The sequence below is a fragment of the Chrysemys picta genome, chromosome 2 (genome assembly GCF_011386835.1).
Source record: "Chrysemys picta bellii isolate R12L10 chromosome 2, ASM1138683v2, whole genome shotgun sequence".
In the NCBI taxonomy this organism is placed as follows: Eukaryota; Metazoa; Chordata; order Testudines; family Emydidae; genus Chrysemys; species Chrysemys picta.
The window spans coordinates 25,466,932-25,491,230 of NC_088792.1; the positions used below are offsets into that span (position 1 = coordinate 25,466,932).

Below are 24,299 nucleotides of genomic sequence, written 5' to 3' on the forward strand. Positions count from 1 at the left end.
TGCTTTTAAAGGAAGTTTTATGCGATGATGATACTGGACTGGGATTCAAGCTTTCATGTAATAACTAGCCCAGCTCATTGCCTGAATCATTCTCAACAAACTCTCTCACCGCAATGCTTCATACAAAGAATAAATCAGGTAATCTCTATCATCAGCTTCCCGGGTAGGAGAGTTTGGTTCGGACTAGTAAATAGTGAAAGTTAGCAGGGTCCATACTGTGTCTTACTATCTTCACTTAATAAATCATCTACATTCTGAGGAGAAGAAAGCAAATGCTGGCTGCTGGGATGGATGGATGGAATAATGATTTAAAAATTACACTACAAAAGCAGCCAGCACCCGGCATTCACTGGCAGACGAGTCATTGGCCAATAATTCTACATATGCTTCCATCACAAAGAGCTTGTCAGTTTAATTATCAAAGAAAAACTGAGCATCCATCATTTTCCCAGTGTATTTTAGAAAGCTCTGGATCTTTTCTGCTAGTTAGTAAGGTAAGATCTTTATAGCTGAGAAAAAAATATTGCTTTAGTTCCTGTACATTTTCCTCTGGAAGATATAAATATGATTTATAAAGAGCCACAAATGCCCATGAACAATTAAATATTTATTATTATTAATTATTATTATTATTACTACAAATCACTAACCCTCTGGCATTAGTTAGGCAAGTGGTACACTTATGCTTCTCTGCTAAATTGTTTGGTTTTGCTATCTCACCCTTCCAAACTAGTCTGTCCCCGTTTGTCGGTTTAATTGCCCTGTGGCATTCTGTCTGACACCTAGATGGTGCTACAGTTGACACAGATGCTTTACTTTAAGCACACTAGCAGCCCAATTAGAATCTTCTCCTGTAGAGGGCACTATGAGCAGGGGAGAGTTTACAGCAACTCTGCTCTACAGAGAGGTAGCCGTGTTAGTCGGGATCTGTGAAAAGCAACAAAGAGTCCTGTGGCACCTTATAGACTAACAGACGTATTGGAGCATAAGCTTTCGTGGGTGAATACGTCTGACCAAGTGGGTATTCACCCACCAAAGCTTATGCTCCAATACGTCTGTTAGTCTATCAGGTGCCACAAGACTCTTTGTTGCTTTCTGCTCTACAGGTTACTGCTGCAGTTCTTCCCTCTCTGTGCAAATAGTGGCAGCAGAGGGCTGGGGGAGAGAACCGTGGCACAGAACATCTGGGGAAGGAGACTGGGGAGATAGGTGGTAGGAAGGAAACATACACCCAGTGGGAGGAAAATGGGAGATGACAGAGTGCCCAAAGCATGAACAGAATGGGCAGTGAGGCAGCTATCCATCAGGGGTGCAGCAAATGGATTCCTGGATCCATAAAACCACGTTGTCTGGGTGATACCTATGGAATGCTATTTTAGATGTCACAAACGGCATGGGCAGGTTCCTTTGACAACCAGACCTCCACGGCCATATTTACCTCTGTTTATGTAGAGTTTTGACATGCTGCTTTGGCTGGACATTCTTGGCCTGGGCGCTTTGTGCACCAGGCTTCTTTAATTCATTCAACAGCTGATGGTTACCTTTTTGCCACTTACAATATAAAACATATGCCCTCCCCCCTAAAATTGACACTGCTACCTGAGCAAGATAATGTGCCATGCCCAGAGATGTCCTCCTTCCCTAGATACCCTTCAGCATTCACTCTTCATCTAATTCTCCTACATTGTTCTCATGTTCCCCCCATCTGTCTGTCTGTATTCACCTGTTGTCTCTTGTCTTTCACTTATAGTGTTTGCAGTGGTGTTTTAGCTGTGTTGGTTCAGGATATTAGAAAGGCAAGGTGGGTGAGGTGATATCTTTTATTGGACCAAAGAAGTTGAGATTACCTAACCCACCTTGCCTCTCACTTAGATTGTAAACTGTTTGGGGCGGGGGCCATCTTTTTGCTTTGTACAGCCCCTAACACAATGGAGTCCTGGTCTATAAGGAGACTCTGAGGGCTGGTCCACGCTAACCCCCCAGTTCGAACTAAGATACGCAACTTCAGCTACGTGAATAACGTAGCTGAAGTCGAAGTACCTTAGTTTGAAATACAAGGTACTTACCGCAGGTCCACACGCGGCAGGCAGGCTCCCCCGTCGATTGCACGTACTCCTCTCGCAGAACAGGAGAACCGGCGTCGACGGCGAGCACTTCCGGGATCGATTTATCGCGTCTAGACAAGACGCGATAAAACGATCTCAGAAGATCGATTGCTTACCCCCGAACCCGGAGGTATCACTGCAATACAAATATACTACTACTAATACCAAGTGCACTACTGCTCTGTCACCAAGTTGACTCCATTTCAGTTGCTTTACATTAAGAAATATAATCCTATAAATATCTCAACTGGCCACGGTTGTGCTTATATAAAAAGCAACTTTCCCCACACAGAGTGTGTGTGCTGATGACAGGCGGAGATGGAAGCTTGAAACTCAAGCAGCATTCTTCCAGTCCTCCCTACCCACTTTGCCTCTCTGTTAGGAGCATCTAAGTCCTTATCTGCTGCCTTTGTTTGTGTAGAACGGGGGTGGAGAAGCTTAAAAAAATCTGCCTGGTCATTTGACTAGACAAAGCTGTTCACCTAAGGCACATTGGAACAGCTTCGGAGAACACATTGCCAGCTACATGCCGTCTCACTTTGCACGAGCATCAAACCTATCCCTGACAACCTGAGCCCTGGTTTAATTGCACCACTGGTGTGAGGGCATGACTGCAAGAAAGCTGGCAGCAAGGATGGTTAGAGAAATAAAGGAGAGGAATAGGGAACAAGTGAGCCAATGTGAAAAAATGAAGTCGGTTTTGCAACTTAGAGAGAAACAGGCCTTTGTCGGGAAATGGCTCAGAGGGAATGAGCAATTGGTCTTTTCCATACACAGTGATTATTCTCCACATGACACTGTGTGCTAAGATGTTACTTAAGTTGACTAATGGGAATCCCTGACCTGCACAGTGTAAAGGATCAGTACAAAGGGGATACTCAGATTGCTCTGGACTGTAAATGAGGCTTTAGCAAGCATGGGATTTAACTGGATTCAAACTGTTAGTCTCATTTGCAGAATGAAAACCAGTCTTCTCTGCTTCTTTGTAATGACACACAGACAATGTACAATCACAGGAGGTTAGGTTTGCACACAAACTAGCAGCTCATCCTTTGGAGTCCACTTGATATAAACCAGCATGAGCAGAGTTAAGCAATTTCAAAGCAGAGTGAATGCGATTTTCACACCTATTCATTTTTAATTTATGTCCATTTGAAATCTGAGCACCTTCTATTACTAATTTGTTATGGCAATATTAATTAATGGTTTTGCTTCTCAGCAGTTGAATGCTGTTTACACTGAGTGAGATAGATTAGGAGGAGTATAAGATTAGAAAAACAATCTGGAAACTGGTCAGGTGCAGTTGGGGGTCACCTTGATGTTTCTGAAAAGAGCACACTGCACTACAAAAGCCTACAAGTATCCCACAGTTTCTCGACGGAATATACTGGGTTCTCACTAGTGCTGACTTGGTAAGGCTGTGTCAGCATTTTTCACTATTTTGGAGTAGGAATAACAGTTTTTAAGGAAAAAAAAAAAAACTCAGGCTCCCATAAAAGTTGATAGTCCAAGGTGTGATCTTCATTTATGGGCCAAATAGACCAAGCGCAATAGTAAACAAGGGGCAACATTCAATGATTGAGAGAAAGGAAATAATTTTTTCATGAAATGTTTCCATTCTCATCCTACTTTGACTCTGCTGGGTGATTCAGTGGATCCTCTCTGGTTGCTTGGACACCATAACCAACATATTCCATAAAAGTAGCAAAAAGTCCTGTGGCACCTTATAGATTAACAGACGTATTGGAGCATGAGCTTTCGTGGGTGAATACCCACTTCGTTGGATGCATCCGACGAAGTGGGTATTCACCCACGAAAGCTCATGCTCCAATACGTCTGTTAATCTATAAGGTGCCACAGGACTCTTTGCTACTTTTACGGATCCAGACTAACACAGCTACCCCTCTGATACTTAACGTATTCCATGTAGATTCAGACCACTGATTGCTTTTATGTCCTACCCTTAGGTGGAGTGGCAACATATTTAGCTTTGGCCCAGGTTAACAGATAAGATTTAAGCCATCGCTGAGAACAGAGGCACATTTCAGTCTCTGTAGATACTTAGTAGGACAGGCAGCTGCTGAGGCAAGTCAGGTCATGACTGCTCCTGAGGATTTCTGCTGCCCTAATTTCTTTATTCTAGCACTTAATTGTTTTGCCTGAGAACGGGCTGATCAAGAACAGCAGAACTAGACTTCAGTGCTGTGACTAGGGAATTTGATCCTGACAGAGCATAAATCCCCACAACTCTGGTGGCGTCAATAGGCATCCGGTACATGCAGCACCTATCAGGATCAGGCCTTGAGGAAGGAGGATAGTACAGATTGAAGAATGTGGCTCCAGGAGCTGTCCCCTAAGAGACCCCTTTTACATTGAAGTGCCTTTGCTCATTTGTTCAGTGAGTTGCCAGAGAATGGCACAAACCTCAAAAGATTCTGAGATTCCATTCACCTAAGCGCCTGGAAAGCTCTGATGCTTCTCTCCAAACACTGATAAAATATTGCAAACACTAGGGAGGTGGTGCCCAAACTTCTCCTGTTGCACCCTCCCCGTTACCAGTAATGGAAACGTCTGTGCTCCCCCTCAATTACGGCACAGTTGGCTCAGCAGAGGAGCTTGGGCTTAAAGGCACAGTTGAGGACAGAACTGGGGATGGAGGACGAGCTGGGGCTAGAGGCAGAGCTGGCCTGGGGGTGAAGAAGGAATGAGGACAGAGCTGCATCTGGGGCTGGAGCTGGTCTGGGGGTGGAGCAGAGCAGAGTGGTGCTCTCTCCCCACCCCCGGTGCGGGCTGTCCAGAACCTGCTGTGCAACCCCCAAAACCTTCCTCTGCACCCCTCTAGGGCTGTATGCGCCACAGTTTGGGGACCACTGCACTAGGTGCGGCAGAATTGGGCTAGAAATAGCACAAGTACAGACTCACATGATGTCCGGCACTTCCTGCTTCCAGACAGGCTGCAGACACGAAGGGCTCAAAAATCAAGGTCGCAGAGAAGTCAACAGCAGAATTTTGCTTGTAGTGCAAAGACATGCAAAAACGGAATGCAGTGGGGAGCCATTTATATTTGAATTTCACAAAATATATGATTTTTTTGGTGACTGCTGTAGCTGATTCTCATTATATCTGATCTGGTTTGCCCATCCCAAGGATCAAGGAGTCAGTTTTCTGATCTCCATACAAAAAAAGATAAAGCACAGAAAAAGAGAGATTGGTGAGTTAGGGGAATAGCTGGCGCTGGGAGTTGCCTTACCAAGTGGGGGGTCAGTGCTAACGAGGGCAATTCAATTAGGGTGGATGTGGCCCATTTCCAACAGTTGACAAGAAGGGGTGAATATCAACAGAGGGAAAATTACCTTTTGTAGGGCTAATGAGGCCAATCTACCATGATTGAATTGGCCTCATTAGCACTGACCCTCCCCACTTGGTAAGGCAACTCCCATCTTTTCATGTGCTGTATATTTATACCTGCCTACTGTATTTTCCACTCCATGCATCTGATGAAGTAGGTTATAGCCCATGAAAGCTTATGCCCAAATAAAGTTGTTAGTTTCTAAGGTGCCACAAGGACTCCTTGTTGTTTTTGTTTCTATTAACTTCAGTGGGATTTGGATCAGGCCCTTAGTGAACAGTATGAGTCACTGCTGGTAGACATGATTAGTGGGATGTCAGAAAAATTCACAGTGTACTAATGGTACCTTGAGCTGACATGTTGAATGCTGGCATTAAAAGTGCCAGACTAGTCTATTGGTGGCACAATATATAACAATCCAAAAGAAAGTTGGACAGAGAGTTCACGGACATCTTTTCATTACCATGGTCCCTTCCAGAAGCACAGGAAGATTAAGCTGGGGGGTGGAGTGGGTCTAAGGAAAGAAGAAAAGACAGAAGAGGAAGATATACAATTCCTGAGCCATGCAAGATGTACAATCCAGGTGGAAGCAGTGGCGACATATTCGTCCTAAAAGTGTGTGTGTGGGGGGGACAGGAGGCCCTGCCCCCTCTGTGGTCCCACCCTGCCCCTCCTCTTCCCCTTGAGGCCCCACCCCCTGGCCAAGCCAGAGGTTGGAGATCCTGGGCCCCTCCACTTGCCCAGGGTGGGGGGAGGGCTGGAGAGCAGCCCCTGGCCACTGTTCCTGCCCCCTCCCTGCCCAAATCCTCCACCCAGAGCAGGTGGAGGGTCCGTGGCTCCCCACAGGGCTCTTACACTGACCTGGCTCTGACTTCCAGCCTGGCCAGACGGTAGGCCTCAGGGTCCGAAGGGCTACAGCCAGGCAATGGGCTCCCCAGGCTGCTTTTACCTGGGCTGGCCGGGGGTGGGGTCTTGGGGGAAAGAGGAGAGGCAGGGGGCAGGCCCATGGCAAAAAGTCCACTTTCAAAAGTGAGAGGGCCATGGCCCCTTGGCCTACACCCATTCTGGCGCCCATGGCTGGAAGATGCTCATGGGACCAGCTACTTAGGGAATGGTACACCCTGTCGTATAGGCAGGTAATGATGTAGGCTGGTGTCATTTCTGAACATGACAAATCAACTTCCTACCGCCAACGGAGTTGTTAGTACACAGCAGATATCTGATAGTCCAGCAAAATTCTCTATGGATTGCAAAGTAATCTATCACCAGAAGCACAAAGGCATCTGGGATTATTCTTCACATTCTATTGACGAGAAGGAAACATCCTTGAAAAAGTATGGATGGGCCCTGGGTTGATGCCTCAGAAAAGTAAACATTACTATACACGTGATCAAAGATGGTTAGTGTAGGAAACTGTGTAGGGGAGATTTGCTATGCATGTGAAGAATTGTAATCCTCCCAGTGACTTCAAATGGACGCAGAGTTAGACCAACACTGAGTGAGTCTGAAAACATACCCTAGGAGTCCATGCTGATGCTAGTCTTATCACTGGCTGCACCTGTGTGCAGAAGAGCCCCATGCCACTAGCCTGAGCACTGGAATCTGAGCAGCACAAAAGTATAGACTCTTCCTAATAAGAAGAGTGCTGTGAGGAAGATCCCATAGCAAATGTGTGCCAGGCATTTTGAAAAGGACATAAAGCACTGTGTAAGCCCAATTATTTATAATGCTTGTGATGGTGGTGTTGTTTTTTGTATTTATATTGCTGAAATAAAGTGATTCTTTCACAAGGAGTGCAGTGTGCTGGTATAAATTAGAAGGTATACTGGCCTGGAAATCATGGTCTATTTTGGAAAGCCCTTCTCATTTACTAATGCTAATGATAACAACTACTACTAATTTTCATTTACGTAGCTCTTGAGATTCTTAAAGAATTCTGCAAAGTAACATCCCCATTTGACAGATGGGGAAACTGGCATTAAGTGGTAAACCAGCAGGAGATTGGGGAATGAAACTCGGGTCTCCTGATTCCCAAGCGTCTGTTTTAACCTCTGGGGTTAAACAACTCCCTTTATAATGCAGACAGTTTCATGTAGCACAACACAGCATTCTCCAAAGCATTAGTGAATGCAGGCAGCGGAATCTAGCCCTGGTACAGTAAAACTATTGGTACAATTCTAAGCAATCACTCGGACCTCTGTAGGGCTCCTCCATGTGCAGAAAACATCAGTTTCTTTGAATCCAGCAAAATCATACAAGTATGAGAATATAGCACCATGGTGGTCTTCAGCATGTGACAAACCATCACAGTTTGATTCACAAGACATAGGCCTCTGATCTATATATTGCCCATCTATCTCTATACTACCTCCAAAAAAAAAAACCACCTTATGAATCTTTGCAATCCTCTCTCTGTTAGAAGCTTGACAAACACAGCTGCTATCTATCTCTATATCGATATATATGCACATTATCTATCTATCAGCTTTGCAAGTGGCAGAACTGTCTAAAGATCAGGCTTGAGAAAAGGCACATTCCTCGTCACCAGCAACTCTGCAGAATGGTATTCCTCTCCGGAAAGTGTAACTTTATAGAAAAGAAACAAGATATCCCATTAGCTTTTACTTATGGTTTCCTTTCTTACAAGAATGTTGCATCATTACAAAAAGTACCTTCATTACGTGTATCAATACAATAATTATCTCTGGTAAGCTGAAATGTTGACATGCCCTCTATCTGCTGTATGTTCGTCCATCCATTCTATGGAAAAGCCTGTAAATTTCTCCTAATGATTTTCAGGTAAGCACATATAAAGGCCTTTGTGCGTGGCCTAAGGCTGTTTCTGTGAAGAAAGGGGTTTGCTGTAATATGGTACTTTCTATAACTGGGAAGAATGGTACATACGATCATTCATGAACTACAGCGAGAACATTAACAATCACATTAATCTTAAGAATTCCTCCCATTTAGTAGCAGCTACCTGAGAACTCTCACCTGTGGCAAATGGTTACATTTACTCCTGCTGGGAATGTGACTGGGCAGCCGAATGTTAAAGAGGGCCTGCAGCGCAGCTTGTGCTGCTTGGCCTTTTGCCAGCTTCTTGCTACGTCCTGAGCCTTCAAATGTTCTCCCATCCACTCTCACTGCCATCACAAAACTCTTGATATGCTGCTTCTCCACAGTCTCCGAAAGGCAGACGTACCTCAGCCCCGATCGCAGCTCATTTAGCAACACCACTGGGTTCTTTTCGCTCTCAGCTGTGGATGCCATCTTGTGCTTGTTTTGCTTAGCGTGGCCCATTAAATCCAATGTGTGGCAGAGTAACCTCCCATGCCGATAAGCAGTAGAAAGCAATTCATTATTAACCGGGTTATAGACCGAAAAGTCCTCGCTGTGTGCAGACGGTTCAAACTCCTTGAACAGAGTATCTGGAAAGTCTGCCTGGTCAGATGTAAAGTCAGTGGATGGGTTAAAACAGTTCCCCATGGCAAAGTGAGCTTGACATGCATTTGGGAACTGAACAAAAGATTTCAGCGCTAGTTCTGCAGCTCGCATTTTGGCCTTCTTTTTCGTGGGTCCTGTACCTTCAAATGTAAGCCCATTTACTTCTACAGCAACAGCAAAGACTGGAGCATGCACTGGGCCCGTCTGGGAAACCATTTTGTATTGTAAACCTGGTTTAAGTTCATGTAGCTGGACCAGGGCATTCTTTGGTGTCACTGACCACGAGACTTTCTTCCAGATGAGTTGGAGTTTGCAGAAATGGCCATTATTGCCTTCCTCTAAAGGTCTTTTCCTTTTAATGCTAGGTGTGCCCACTCTTGACCTGTCACTAGGGGATATCGGATGATCCTCCAGGTTGCCAACATTTCGGTTTTCCTTTACTTCTGCACTGCTGGTACCTGTCAGTAAACAAACAGAAAACCCCACATTACTGTTGCCATCAAGAAATCTAATGTCAAGCTAGAGCTGGCATAATAGCATGAAAAGAGATTCACAGATATTTTCATGAATAAGCATGGCCCATTCACTGGGCTGATATTTGTAGGGTCACATTAATAGTTCTTCGTGAGTATTTGGATAGTGACTGGTTTATCTATTACAATACTGATGAATTCCTAGAATGTCATGAGTGATTATTGGTCCAATAACTCCTTCCTGACATGTATTAATCATAGCCACCTGTTTAAAAAGTTTCTGTTATCCAATGAGGGAGCACAAATGCTGCCATGTTACTTAAATGAACACTCAAAATGGATAATTAATAGTAAAAGTGAATAGCTTGTAAAGAGCCCCTGTGCTGAAATCTGTTCAAATTAGCCACGTACGCCAATGCTTACGAACAGCAAACATGTTGCTACAAATCAGAATTGATTCACACATGATTCACAAACAGAAAAACGGGCAAATTCATTGAATAATTTATTTTCAGTGAATAAACTGACCAGCTCTAGCCACAACACAGACCTTTGTATTACTTACATCACAAACCCAGCCTAAGAGATGATCAAACGTCCTTTTCCAGTACTTGAGACTATAATTTGTTCTAGTCTATTCTCCAGGGCTAAGATCCTTGTTTGAATAAGTGAGATTTTTCCTGTCAAGTTCAATCGCAGGTACTCTGCTACTGCAATAGCAATAACTAATAATGCAAAAATATTAGATCAGTGCAAATCAGGCTTGGAGAAACCAGAGCTGCACGATGGCAGTAATTACTGATGTAAAGGATGAGCTATGTCAAAGAAAATCAATAGGAAAGAGCACCTACAATGAGGCAATGTTGGTGGTGGGGCAGGGGGAAGATAAGAGGGAGCATTTTCTAAGTGCAGAGCTAACGAACCACATTCAGCTCTCAGTTATGCTCATGCATCGCCGCTGACCTCAATGCAGTAGTACAGTAACTGAGAACCAAGTTTGACCCAATCAAGTTTAAGCATCCTTGGGGCTTGGTCAGTAGCAAACAGAAAAAACGAGCAACAATGAAAAACATATTGCTCTGTCACAAAGTGATTCACTGTACTGCTGCCATCTCTGACTAGTACATTTAAATTTATTTCCTTCTTATTCCTCTAGGAGTCAAAACATAGTGGGCCATATTCCCTGGTCCAATCGAAGTTTGCTTGGTGTGGGACCAGATTGAGGGGCTGTCCAGCTGCCAGTCTGATCCCTGACACAAAACAGAGCATGTCTATTCCTGGCTGCCCATATTTCATCAGCTGTGCCTCATGGGAAATCTGCATAAGGACCAGGCTCAGTTACAGTCCCTGTGTTCAGGGGAGCGCAGAGACTGCTCCCTCCTGATTCCCCTAGGACAACCCCAAAGGGGTGTGGCTACGATGCTGCCTCCCCTAAACTCTGGACGACAGAGCTGTGAGGCTGTGCAGGGGCGCGGGAAGCTAGCTGTTTGCTAAGGATGGGAGGAGCTTCTGCTGGAGCATTGCAACTTTGCACCGCTCCCAGCTCTGGCTGTGCCTTACAGACACATATGAGCCCTCAGAGTCTGCTTCGTATTCCAAACAGCAATGGGTCAAATCCTGGTGTTTTGATTAAACACTAAACAACAACTTCCATCAAAACAATAAGGTCCCGATCCTGCAGGTTGTTCTGTGAGGGTGGATGCCTGTGTGGAACCCCACTGGGTATGCCTACAGCGCAGTTACACACCCACGACCGTCCTGTGTCAGCTGACTCAGGCTTGCGGGGCTCGGGCTCATCGGGCTGTTTATTTGCGTTGTAGGCATTTGGGCTCAGGCTGGAGCCTGGGCTCTGGGACCCTTCCCCCTTGTGGGGTCCCTGAGCCCATATGTCTACACCACAATTAAACAGCCACTTAGCCCAAGCCCTGAAAGCCTGAGTCAGCTGACATGGGCCAGCCATGGGTTTTTAAATTGCAGTATAGACATACCCACTGAGGCCAACGGGACTTACTCTGCGTGCAGGGGTCCTTATGTGCACAACGTCTTGCAACGCCGCGATTGCAACTCAGCAAAGCACTTCAGCACGTGCTAAACTCAAGCCTATGTTTAAGTGTCATCACGGTGCTTAAGTGCATTGCTTAGTAGGGATGGGCATGGGCTGCTAAATCAGGGCCTTAGTGATTAGCTCCTTTTTACTTTCTAAAGTGAAAAAAAAAAAGTCAAATTAGAAAAAGAAAAATCTTGCCATATAAAGTTCAGCCATATAAAATATGATGGCTATAAAAACAGCCTCACTGGAAACGAGCCACTGAAAAGGTCATGTTAATAAGAGGTGATCTGAGATAACTTGGTCTCTTCTCCTAGGGTTCAAACCCATTTATGGAAGCTCTGAATTGGGGAGGGGGAACAAGTCAGCCTTAACTGTGTCTTATTTTCCTGGGCCATTGAAATAGCTAACCATTTTCCACCATGGTTGGTTTTCCGTAGATAGCATCACCTTCCTAAGGCTGAGCTATCCTTCTTTGAAGATCCCTTTTTATTTAAAAGCTGTGAAACATTTTGCCTCAGATACGCTTTTCTAAGGGAAGTAGGGTTGGTTCTGTATTTAACACCTCTTCTCTCTCTTTTCCTAATAGGGTTTTGACAGACCCAATTATTGTACATAATGATATTGAAACCAGGAGGCATGAAAAGAAAGATAGCGTTTGTTTCACACTATATACAGATTTGAAAGGACTCTGTATTGATTATGCACCACTGAATAGGAAAATTCAGAGGGTTATTTATATTTATAATTCATATTATCTTTTTCCTTTTTTTTTAATTTTATAATCCTTGTTCCATGGGTTTGTGAACAGACACAGTTTGTCCTTCACTTTCACAAACACAATGAACCAAAAATAAACATTCTCTGCTTGCCCTAAAAGTTTTGTCTCTGGCCCTATCTATCCTGGGTTGTGGGTTGGTTGTGGAGTAGTGGGCTATGATTTTTTTCCCCACCAATGCAACTAGACAAATGCAACGATGCCAGTGCAAACCCTCAGTGTAGTTGGGTGACAGCAGTGTGACATAGCGCTGGCAACAAAAATTACTGGAGTGATTTATATTAGCACAGTCCACAGACCTTGTTTAGCACTGGTGCAGTATGTCTACCTTATGGGCTAACACTGAGGTAGCTGGTGATGCAAATTATTTTAGGCCAGACAAAGCTTAAATCATATAGAGGGCCTGATCCTGAAATTCCAGTTAATAGCTAAATTCCCCATTGCTTTCAAAGAGAGCAGAATCAGGCCAGTTGTCATTCATGTCATATAAATTAGTGGCCACCTAAATTCAATCAGAAAGTTCCTTTATTTCTCAAAGGAGTAAAGCTTCTAAGAAAGACCATATGCCTGATGGACTTGCATGACATCCAACAATAGTTGGATAAAGCTAAATTACTTTATACTTTCAGGTACCTTTGAAATAGGAGATCTTTGAAATGTGGCTTTCATGAGACCTCTGTGCAGCAGACACAAGATTACATCTCTAATGGTGGCACATGTACGTCTCTCGTGAAAATCAGACAAAGCAGGCAAATGACACCAAACTACATTAGATAAATACTGCAAGCAGCCATAATAGAACAATCACAAGCAATTTTGGATACGAAGAGCTCTAAAAGGAAAGGGGCAAGTCAGAGGTTACACATGGGGAAAAATGCAAAACGGTGGATCATTTTCATCCTTGTTATCTCTCAGAATGACTTGGCTCTTGAGTCTCCAAAATACATTATCTATATTTGATAAAAAAATTTAAAATCAAATATAGTGCTCCTAAGTTGAAAGGTTTGCAGCATAATGAAATTATAGGCTTTTGTAAAAGGAGAAACAAAAAAATACAGATTTATAGTAATAATTTTTACTTTATTCTGAAAGATAAAAAAAAATCTGTTTGCCTTGTAAGATCCCCTCAGATAACTTTACTCATCCTTCTTTTTCAGACTGCACAAGCAAGTGAAGGCCTTTATCCTTTATATTGCAATCTTATTTTTGCTTCAACAATTGAATGGGAGAAAAGAGGGCACTTATCAAATGTATTTATTTGTGCATTTTCCCCTCACTCTTCTGTATCTGGTTTAATTTCTCTCTCCTTTCTGGTCATTATGCACAGCAGAGTTAACCTGGAGAGCCTGCATCATCAAGAGCTTTTCAGAACTATAATGCATCACTAATAATGACACTGCCTATGTCTCTGGGTCATAAGGGCTCTGAAGAACTAGCCATCCGATACTCCACGCTACATTTGAAGAGATAATATTGTTCCTGTTGAAGGTTATTCTGCTGCCAAACTTTTTGGGTGGGGGGGGCGCAGAGGGAGAGGAAATGTGGCAGCTTCACTATGGCAAACATCTTTTAAAAACAAATCACAATAAGTAAACATCTGAGATAATTGCAAGGTATCTATTATATCAAGATCTAAGGAATAAGGAATGTTTGCGTAGGTACAAGAGGGTCATAAGGCAATATGATCTTTAGAAATGTTTAGAAATCCCAAGATTGCTACTGTTGCATTTTGAACAGTGAAGGTTAGGTGTATTTTAATTTTCTGTTGTCTGCATTTTAATATCTGCCCCCCATTTGACCTCCTCACACAGCGCATGTAATTTGCTGTCCATCTCCATTGTATTGACCACAGACAGAGCTTAAAGGGATTCACCTCCATCATTTCTGACATACTTGAAAATGAGGCATTTCACAGCAAAACAATAGGTACGATCTGGAGGTCAAACTCTGGAGACCTGTGTTCCAGTCAACTAGTATATCAGCAACACTATACGGCAATCTACCCCAGCCAACCAAACAACCTTTTCATAAACTACCAAATCTCAAAAAAAGAAACAGGAATTCTTTTTCTGGAGATTTGCAGAAATCAATTATATTCAGATCCATATTCTTGAAGTTGGTATAATAAACTTGTAGCTAACTGTAGAAATCAAAACTACACACACTTTTAGCTACCAGTGTAGATGTATATATGATGAATTATGCTTAAGAGGAAAAAAACATTTCATATTCTCTTTGTTGATGATGAAATCCTTTCTGTTAACTTGCAAGGTGTAGGTGGTTTAAAACCATATTATAATTCACCCCAAAGGATATTATAACAATATGCTGTAGAATGGCTGCATTTACAGTTTTTAAAAATCCTTTTAAAAGGTCCCCTATTGTTTCCTGGACAACTATGCCAGTTTTTGCTTAAAATTAAAGCTGAGAATTTATTGAGGAACTTGTGAAAGGTGAATGTTGTTTCCTCCATACTGAAAATTTTCCTACCACTGAGTCATCTATTGTCTGTAATAACTACAACATGCCTAAGCACTAGTACAGTGCTTACCAATTGGGGAATTTATTTACATAAGTTTTGGCCCTGATCCAGTGCAGCATTTAGGCTGTGACTCAGGAAAGCATCCCTGTTCAGAATAGCACATAAGCACATGCATGAAGTTAAAAATGCTGTTCTGAATAGAGCTTGGCATAGGTCACTGCTTAAGTGCTTTCATGAATCAGGGCCTAAATACATACTCAGCTTTAAGCTCATGAGAAAGGCTATTGAAGTCAATGGCTAAAATTTTCAAAAGTGACCACTTGATTCTTCCACATGGTTCCTCCATGTTGGGCTGCTTGAGATGCTTTAAAGGGGCCTGATTTTCAAAGGGTGGTGCTCAGCATTTTCTGGAGATCAGATTCCCTTAAGGTGTCTCAAATTGGGCATCCAAAAAATGGAGAGACCCCAAATCACTAGACACTTGAGAATCTTGGCCAATATTCTCATAGTTAAATATGTGCTTCAGTGTCCTTCGGAACTCTAGTGCCAGCACAATCACCAAAAATATATGTGTATCATGGTCTGATAGGGCCTGATCCAACGGGAAATGTATCCATTGCTGCTTGCACAGAGAAGGTCTGTGCATCTCTATGACAAAAACCAAAAAGCTAGCTCCCTGATCCAGGGTAATGGCATTATGTTGGCATAGCCATTGAAGGCTTCCCTTTTCCCAGAGGCAGGATCACACTGTGTGGAGCCTGGATACCACAGATGACATTGGCATCTGGCTTATGGGAATGATGTTGTAGGATGGACTTTTGCCATAAGGTTTCAGATGAATTCTTCCTTTGGGACTGACATTCAGTCCAGCAGAGATGGCATTTTAAAGGAGCCAAGTGGCCTGAAGATGTTTTTCTGTCTATCAGGTTATTTCACCACTTGAACCTAAATATGAGTATTTATACACAGACTTGCACCAGTTTAAAGACATCTTTAGTTAAACTGGTGCAAGTTTGTGTGTAAACAAGGCCCACATGGATGTGGAATATTCTTTTTAGATCTGATGCAATTCCTGTTGAAGCCAATGGGAATCTTTCCACTGACTGCAACAGTAGCTGGATTGGATTGAGCAGTTTGATACGGCCCATGGATATTAGGGTTGAAAGAGCCATAATGGGCAAGCCAGACCACCACCGTACATCATTGCAAGATAGATTTATTTCTTCCTAAAGCATCTTCCCCTCTCCCCCCAGCCATTTAGTGAAAGTACTGGCACAATATAAAACCTCCTATTCAGAACTAAAGTCACTAAATTCATTTGGTGGCTCTTTGATTGGGGTAGGTGGCATTTTTTCCCTAGCAGTAAATGGTGTGTAATTCATATGAATACACAAAATTGTTGTCATTGCCAATGTCATTATCGGATATTGGAACCAGGAGAGGACTAGTGTGTGTTGCCCACTAACAAGATGAAATTTGCTATTTCTCTGTGAGGAAGCAAAGCTTATGTTGTCCATAATATTAGCTTTAAAGCCAGTGCAACTGCAAGCAGGCCTGGGTACTGCTCCAGGAATAAGAAAATGGGGTTTCAGTGTTTGGCTTGTACAAATTTACTACGTTATTCAAAAATAACTGAGTAGCACATTTAGGAAACGTTCCACAGGAGATCCCTGCAGCAGCTCATCGTGTGCATAGTATGTTTTCTGTGTGCACTCCTCATACAGCGTTGCAGAAATGTAGCCTCCTTGGGACCAGGATTTAAAGGCTTTTCTAGACTTTTTGGCCTTTGCTAGTTTATGTTATACCTGCCAGTCAAGGTGCTAACAACAGTCAGCAAGCACAATATGATGTACACGTGTTACTCAGCAGTGCGCAATAAAGGGTCATATTCCTTCAGTAAATATGCCAGCCTATGCCGCCTCATGTCCAAAGCAAGGCAGATTAGCTACAATACAGAGAATCATCCATTTTTTCCACCCACTGGTTATAATAGGGCAACTCTTCATTGTTTCTGGCTGGAAGAGGTACCCATCTGGTAGGGGATTCTAAAAGGCCAAGAGGTGTTCATTTGGTTTGGAAAGCTTCTCTCTCTGTTTTATGTGCCTCGAACAACGAGACGGCTGAAGGATGTGTGGTAATCCCCGCTAGGTGTTAAATGCAAAGAGCGGGTTAAGGTTGTTCAGTTCTAACCACACACATTCCCCCCCGCCTCATTCACATTTTAATTACTTCACTTCCCCTTCAGTACATAGTGGCTGCTGACATTCTTATATCCAAACAGTCCTTGGTACAGCATATACACCACCAAGCAGGAGCAAGAGTAGCTCTTGGAGAACCACGTAACCAGCACTTCAGCCACGTAACCAGCACTTCAGCCACGTAACCAGCACTTTAACCCGAATCTAGCGAATGATCCCCATTCAATTAGACTTGGATTGTTTTCTTTTTCAGGTAATACTAACAAAGAGAAAAGGAGAGGGCAAGGTTTCAAACAAAGGCCCTGATCCTGAAGACCTTACTCATGCACAACTCCCATTGAAATTCCTGAGAGTGCAAGGCAGTGAGAGGAAACAGAGTCAGTCAATGAAGTTTTTTCCCTTTGGGGATAATGCATATAAGAATAAAGCAAAGTAAATTAATATAAATAGAAAAAACAAAGGAACTCCCCAGTCCTATGACCCAGCACTTCCTTCCCATAGGAATTTTCTCCCATCTCTACACACCCAATATATATCCCTTCCCTCAGCATCTGTGCAAGAAGTGGGAAGCTGAGCTGAGGTTAACCCCATGTTCATTGGGGACCACGTCATGCCCTATGCACCAGGGAAGTTTGCACTGAACTGAGGATTGGTCTCAGCAGTTGCATATTTGCTAAATCACCTCACTCCCAAAATTACCCGCAATCTAATGTTCTTTCAATTCACTTTATCATTCATCTCTATATGAAGAATAGAGGCTGCTTACTTAAATTGTCTTCATCTTCCATATTGGCCGCACCAGGACTTAAATACTTGAAGGGCGTGATGAAGGTTGACAATATGCTTACTTTTTCTGGAACAAAAGAAAAAAAAAGGAAATATACTTATAAAATCAGGGTTTCACCAAAGCCCATAACATTCAGATTTTCATCATACTCTTTTCCTCATATTAGGCAGTTCGGCAAGTCTATTTTCATAGAATTATAGAGCTGTAGGACTGGAAGGGACCTCGAGAAGTTTTCTAGTCCAGTCCCCTGCACTCAAGACAGGACTAAGTATTATCTAGATCATTCCTGACAGGTGTTTGTCTAATCTGCTCTTAAAAATCTCCAGTGGTAGAGATTCCACAACTTTCTTAGGTAATTTATTCCAGTGCTTAACTACCCTGACAGTTAGGAAGTTCTTCCCAATGTCCAACCTAAACCCCCCTTGCTGCAGTTTAAGCTCATTGCTTCTTGTCCTATCCTCAGAAGTTGAAGCCCAGTAAAGTCAGTGTTGTTTTGTGAGCAGAGTCAGTGAGTTTGCTCTTCCTCTGGGAGTATTTGACTGAGGTTCTACTATAATCGGATCTTTATTCAAATTTGTCAGCAGTGTAACTCTCCAAAAAGGATTGTCTGAGGTAGCGCTTGCCTCATGTGTCGTTATAATGCTGCTAGAGAGTATTGTGAAACAGTTTTCATTGTAAAAAGCAACAGAGAGTCCTGTGGCACCTTTAAGACTAACAGAAAGTCTTAAAGGTGCCACAGGACTCTGTTGCTTTTTACAGATCCAGACTAACAGGGCTACCCCTCTGATAGTTTTCATTATGACTTTCACCATTCTATGCTGATTAAAGGAGATTGGGAATTGGGACAGAGGGCTGCTATTATTTCTCCCTGGAGAAAACAAAACAGTTAATGGGAGTCAATTGCAGGAATAGGATTATAGGAATTGCCATAATTGGATCAGACCATTCGTTCATCTAGTCTAGTTTCCCATTTCTGACACTGGCTAATAGCAGCTGCTTCAGAGGAGGTAGGTTTCACGAGTCTGCTAAAGGAAGTTATAGAATGCCCTACCTACAGGGAAATTTTCTTACTGAGAGGTTGACTCATGCATGAGGGTTTATATTTCTTCCCTAAATCATGTTTTTATTTTTGTAATCCTTCCTGTTGTGATTCTGGATGTTCTTGTTATCCAAACAAACATCCAGTCCTTGTCTGAATCCTGCTAATCCCCATAGTCTCATTTATACTGACTGCTATCACTGGCAACCTCGTCATATAATCCCATTCATAAATGTATCAAGCTCCATCTTAAAACTATGACTACCGGGCACTTTCAATAAAAACAGCATTGCTATGCTGAGAATCTCTCTCTAGATCTGTATATTGGAAAAGAACTTTTAGTAATAGAGACACATTAAGCTTGATTAGATTGCAGATGTGTATGCTAGTTAGTCAAACATGTATCAAAGCTCATTATTCACTGAAGCATCTACAGTATTATAATCAATGTTGCTGTATACCATATTGGGCTGTTTTACTTATATCTTGTACCATATTATTTTGAAATTCACCAAAAACTGAATAATGAATTACTTGGTCTAAGTAGGCCTGAAAAATAGTTTTGAATGTGAACTTCTCTTTTGAGAGGAAACATTTCCTAAACTTTTATTTTTCTTAGTATAAGTTTCCTTGAAAATATGGCTAATAATTTTAGATATGATTCCTTGTTTAGCTACCATTCTATAGTGTATTCTGACATACAAGTCTGTTTAAACTCGTTCTGTTTCAATAGTGTATCTGTTGGCTTGTCAGCCTTGTTTTGCCTGGGTTTGCAAACAAACTTGTCTCATATTAAAGGGTGTGATCAGACTCCAAAATAGACATTTGTAACCAGCAAAGCTGCTCAACTCAGCTACAAGTACAAGATGACTGTTCTTTCTTGCATTAAGTGCACTAAACGGTCTCTCCACGTAAGAATTTTTAGTCCATGAACCTTTTAGCCTATTTATAATGAAACATCCAGCTTGAATTGTAATTTCATTAAGGGATTGCAGTGATGTGATGAAGTGAGAGAGTAAAGTTCACATGCTTTAGCCAAGAAACTTCCCCCAATGAAATAACGTGTGCTGAGGTGTTACTCTGCTTTGTGATATCAGGGAGAAATGTGATATTTCTGAAACACACTCGCTTACTGTGTGTGATCCTGTCCCTCTTTCTGCTCCCTGGCCCTGGTGAAGCTAAAACCTGCTGGCATTCAACCCTAAGTCGAGTGAGTAACTTCTTTAGCTCAAGAGGTGCTTTCTACAGCTGATCCAAAGCACATTTGCGTTGAATTCTCTGATTTGATCTCCATCAATGAGTGTGGTGCTGTATATATGAAGATACGGTTCATTGTAAAACGCATCCCTGCTGGGACTTAACTCTAGTGGACTTCAGACATTCAGGACAAGCTTGCCTAATAGAAAGGATGGCACACACTAAATCAAAGTGACCTCACTGAGAATAAAGGCTGCTTCTTACTCACAGCTAATGGAGTTATTCCTTTAGCTCAGGTAGTAAGGGAATGTGACATTGGGGGAGGGATAGCTCAGTGGTTTGAGCATTGGCCTGCTAAACCCAGGGTTATGAGTTCAATCCTTGAGGGGGCCACTTGGGGATCTGGGACAAAATCAGTACTTGGTCCTGCTAGTGAAGGCAGGGGGCTGGACTTGATGACCTTTCAAGGTCCCTTCCAGTTCTAGGAGATGGGATATCTCCATTCTAGGTTTTATCCTTACTGGTGACAATCATGCCAAATTATATGTCCCATGTCCATTCTAGAATGCTATCTTTCTGTGATGCTGCATTCCTGAAGCTGCAGCCCCTTTAGCCTATAACTTTGAATCTCTGCTTCATTATTATTTGTATTGCAATAGCACTTAGGGGCTCCAGTCATAGAGCAGGACCCCACTGTCCTAGGCCCCATCCAATTGCACTGACTAATTAATTCATTGCATTTATGTAAGGGCTAAGTATAGTTTTCTAATGCATTATTATTACATGAGACAGCATTCTGCGACACCTCTTTTGCCCAAGCATTTGTTTGGCTGATAGGCCTGATTTGTAATATGACTTGAAATTCCACATTTTATTTTAATGGACCCCTAGGCCATCTCGGGTTTCTAATATTTTTTCCCCCAAAGATCTTCCTTGTTTCTTCACTTTTGCATGGCTGAGAACAGAGCCTTACTGCAGTGGTTTGTGACAATCCCACCAATCTTAGAACTGCAGATCAGAATGGAAGAATTAATTATATCACAGATACAACTTGGCCCCAATTTACACAAGAATATGACTCAATCAATAAAGATGATAAAGATTAGAATGTAGGATTTAAACCCATTGGCTGAGGAATGGAAGATTTACTATGTGTCTGAAAAGGCAGAAGGGGAGGTTTCTTGAATGAAAGATGTAAGAAGGGAAGGGTTGCTATGTGCAGCTAATGCAGACAAATTACTCAGTCTGTGGAGGAGGAGAAGACGGATGTCAGGATAATTAAATTGAGGTGCTTACAGGGAAATAATCTGTTTGGAGATATATCTAAAGGTATGATCATGCACTTCCATCTCTTGTAAGTTATTGTCTATTACCTTATATGTGCCAACTAACACTAATTTAGGTTTATCGTCAATGGCTAAATTCAGTATTATTCTTGTTTACTGTTTCTAAACAAGATTAGGGGAATTGGGCATTCACACTTTAAAGTCCTCATATTTTAATGTCCATCACAATTAGTCTTATCTCTGGCAGTTTGAAGAAATCTCATGAATAAGAATAAAGGAGGCTGCTGGATCTGAAAAAGTATCTTGGCTCCCCAGAGAAATACCATTAAAGCTTCCTATCTTTCTTTCTGCTCTTACACATCCTTTCAAAGGGAGACTCAAGATCTGCAAGCACAAAATTTGAGCTACTATTTTTACTTTAAGTTTGTCTGTAAAGCTGATGTAATTCTTTAGTTTTGAAAGAAAAAAAAAGAAAACTGTAACTTTCCTTTCCTCAAAGAACAAAAACAGAATGCAGCACCAGCAACTGAACGTTCATGAGAGTCCATAAAATAAGCTATTATTTACTTACATTAGAATAAGGCCTAGAAGAACCTTGTTATGAGTTGGGTGAAACCTTGTTATGGGTTGAGTCAAAACCTTATTGAGATTGATAGGTGTGACCTCACCCTTCAATTAACTAACATAACTTTAAGGATAAATAGCCATGTAGACATATCCAATGTGACCTTGGGGAAAGCTAGGGAGAGAACTTTTGGGTCTGTTGGCTAAAGAGGCTTGGGGCTTTAAGCTTTTGTTCTTGATTCCTCCTGCATTTGAAAAAGCAGGACTCTGTACATGGCATGCCTTATAAATAAACAAGGTTCCATCAAAGAGATTACTAGACTCCATCAATTTTTACTTCCAAATGGAACATCCCTACGGCCCCAGGCTTTGACTGGCTGCTCGGGTCAAACAGGGGCAACCCCAGAAATGAAATCAGGGTCCCATTGTACTAGGGACTGGGCAGACACAGTAAGATACAGTCCCTGCCCCAAAGCATTTACAATGGAAATAGACAAGAGACACAAAAGGTGGGAGGAGAAATGCAGACACAGAGGTAATAGGACTTGCCTCATGTCACACAGGAAGTCTGTGGCAGAGCCAGGAACAGAACTGCATCTGCCAAGACCCAGTCTGCTGCCTGACCCAGAAACCATCCTTCCACACAAAGCCAAATGACTTAAGCTCTTGTCCAGTACCTTAACCACACAACCATCTGTCCTCTCAATATAAATCCCATGTGCATGGCAAGATGGAAGAAAAACCAAAAAACTAACAAACCAAACCAAAAAAACTATTTGGGAAAGGAAGCAGATTTCAATTTCTTCAGATTTCTTGAGAGATATTTCCCAACAGCAGCAATTATTAAAAAAAAAAAAAAAAAAAAATCACGCAAACTGTTTTGACAATATCCTTTTAAATTACAAAAACAAACCAAAAACTATGAGCCAACATTTTTTTTTGCTTGTTTGAAAAAGAACAGCATTTAATCCAAACATTTAATCAGATCTTAATGTATCACAAAGGGCTGCCAAACTTCTGCTAGATTCTGCCCTTTTGCAATGTGGCTTTTGCCCTCTGGTTTGTCGATCCACACTTCATAAATACAGGCTTAGTGCTGAGCCATTAAGATGGGGGTTAGAGTTATATACAGCTGCAAAGAATGTTATCATTTAAAGGGACATTGTCAACCTGAATGGTTTCACAGTTAGCTAATTTAAAATAATTCAATGTGTTGACAACTCTGCCTTTAAACAGAGTGATCTGATATTTTTTAAAGTCATATCTTTAAAAAAATGTATACGGATTTTGGTGTTTCCCTGATCATCTTTAGAAGTATCTTGCTGGGGGGCCTAGGACTGAACAAATCAAACATGCCCCAAAGACATCAGTCCTTATTGACCCTTCCTTCCTTTCCTCTATGCACATGCCTGTCTGCGATCACTTCAGTTTCAGCCCTGTTGTTGCCATTGTCTAGACCTATTCTAAGAAAGGTTGGATAACACAAAGGATAAGGCACAGTTGGCTGGTCTGCACTAGAGCTTCCATCTTTGCTAGCACTGGTTGGAAGTTTTAGGGAAATATTGTAGTGTAGATACAGCCAGAGATGTATAATAGGTTGTGCTTTAGTGACTCAACCCACATTTGGTCAGATTCCATTCAAACTATATGCAATGATGTGTGGACCTCAAGATCTTTTTTTTCCTGTATGATGTCATTGTTCCAGTTGAGCAAAATGTTGGTTTCAGGGCAGCATTCACACTCTTAACACAGCCCCACTTTTAGAGGGCATCACACAATATGGCATGTGTGATGCTGGCAGACCAAGTGCCAGCTCTTGCCAAGGTTGTAGGCACCAGCTGAGCACTGAGAAATTCATAGCTGGAAGCCAGACCAGCTCGCCTGTTCAAGACAGGTGTTGGACTTGTAAAGATATGTTAAAGCATTTTGTAGAGTCTAAATGCTAAAGTTGCTGCATGCATTAAGCTTATTTGTAATGTCTGTAATCCCGCTATAAGGTACTATGAAAGTTTTGCTTTACTGTAATTGTAAAAATGCCTGCTCTGAACTTGTGAACCTCGGCAGGAAGAGTGGTTCCCCTGCCCATCAATAAGGACTATCAAGACTAAATGGGCCATTGTAGGACAAAATCTGTTGATTGTCCCATCCCCTCCAGGGCCGCCCAGAGGATTTAGGGGGCCTGGGGCAAAGCGGGGGAGCGGACATACTCACCAGGCAGCTCTGAGTCGGCGGCGGGTCCTTCAGTCACTCCGCATCTTTGGCAGCACTGAAGGACCCACCGCTGAAATGCCGCCGAAGACCTGGAACGACTGAAGGGCGCCCCACCGCCGAAATGCTGCTGAAAACCCAGACCACCGCCGGGTAAGTAAAAAGGTGCCTCTAGCTAGGAAAGGGATTCTTGGCCAGGGCTTGTGGGGCCCGGGGCAAATTGCCCTACTTGCCCCCCTGTCTGGGCGGCCCTGATCCCCTCATGAAGAAGTTATGTGCAAGACTCCCATCGGTTAGGGCTCAGAAGAAGAAATGGTTCTCTTTGCTGTTTGGACTCTCACA

General features: G+C 42.5%; 1 protein-coding gene across 3 annotated transcripts in view; it reads right to left on the reverse strand.

Moving 5' to 3' along the window:
• Positions 1-24,299, reverse strand: part of ADARB2 (adenosine deaminase RNA specific B2 (inactive)) — a 419,147-nt gene that overhangs the window by 135,524 nt on the left and 259,324 nt on the right. For 2 of the 3 annotated variants that reach the window (XM_065582837.1, XM_065582835.1), the window contains exons 2-3: positions 17,643-17,729; positions 8,449-9,356 (exon numbers count right to left, since the gene is read on the reverse strand). In XM_065582837.1, the coding sequence (XP_065438909.1) occupies positions 8,449-9,356; positions 17,643-17,729 (995 nt within the window). The remainder of the gene's footprint in view (positions 1-8,448; positions 9,357-17,642; positions 17,730-24,299) is intronic. The other variant, XM_065582836.1, reaches the window with a different exon arrangement.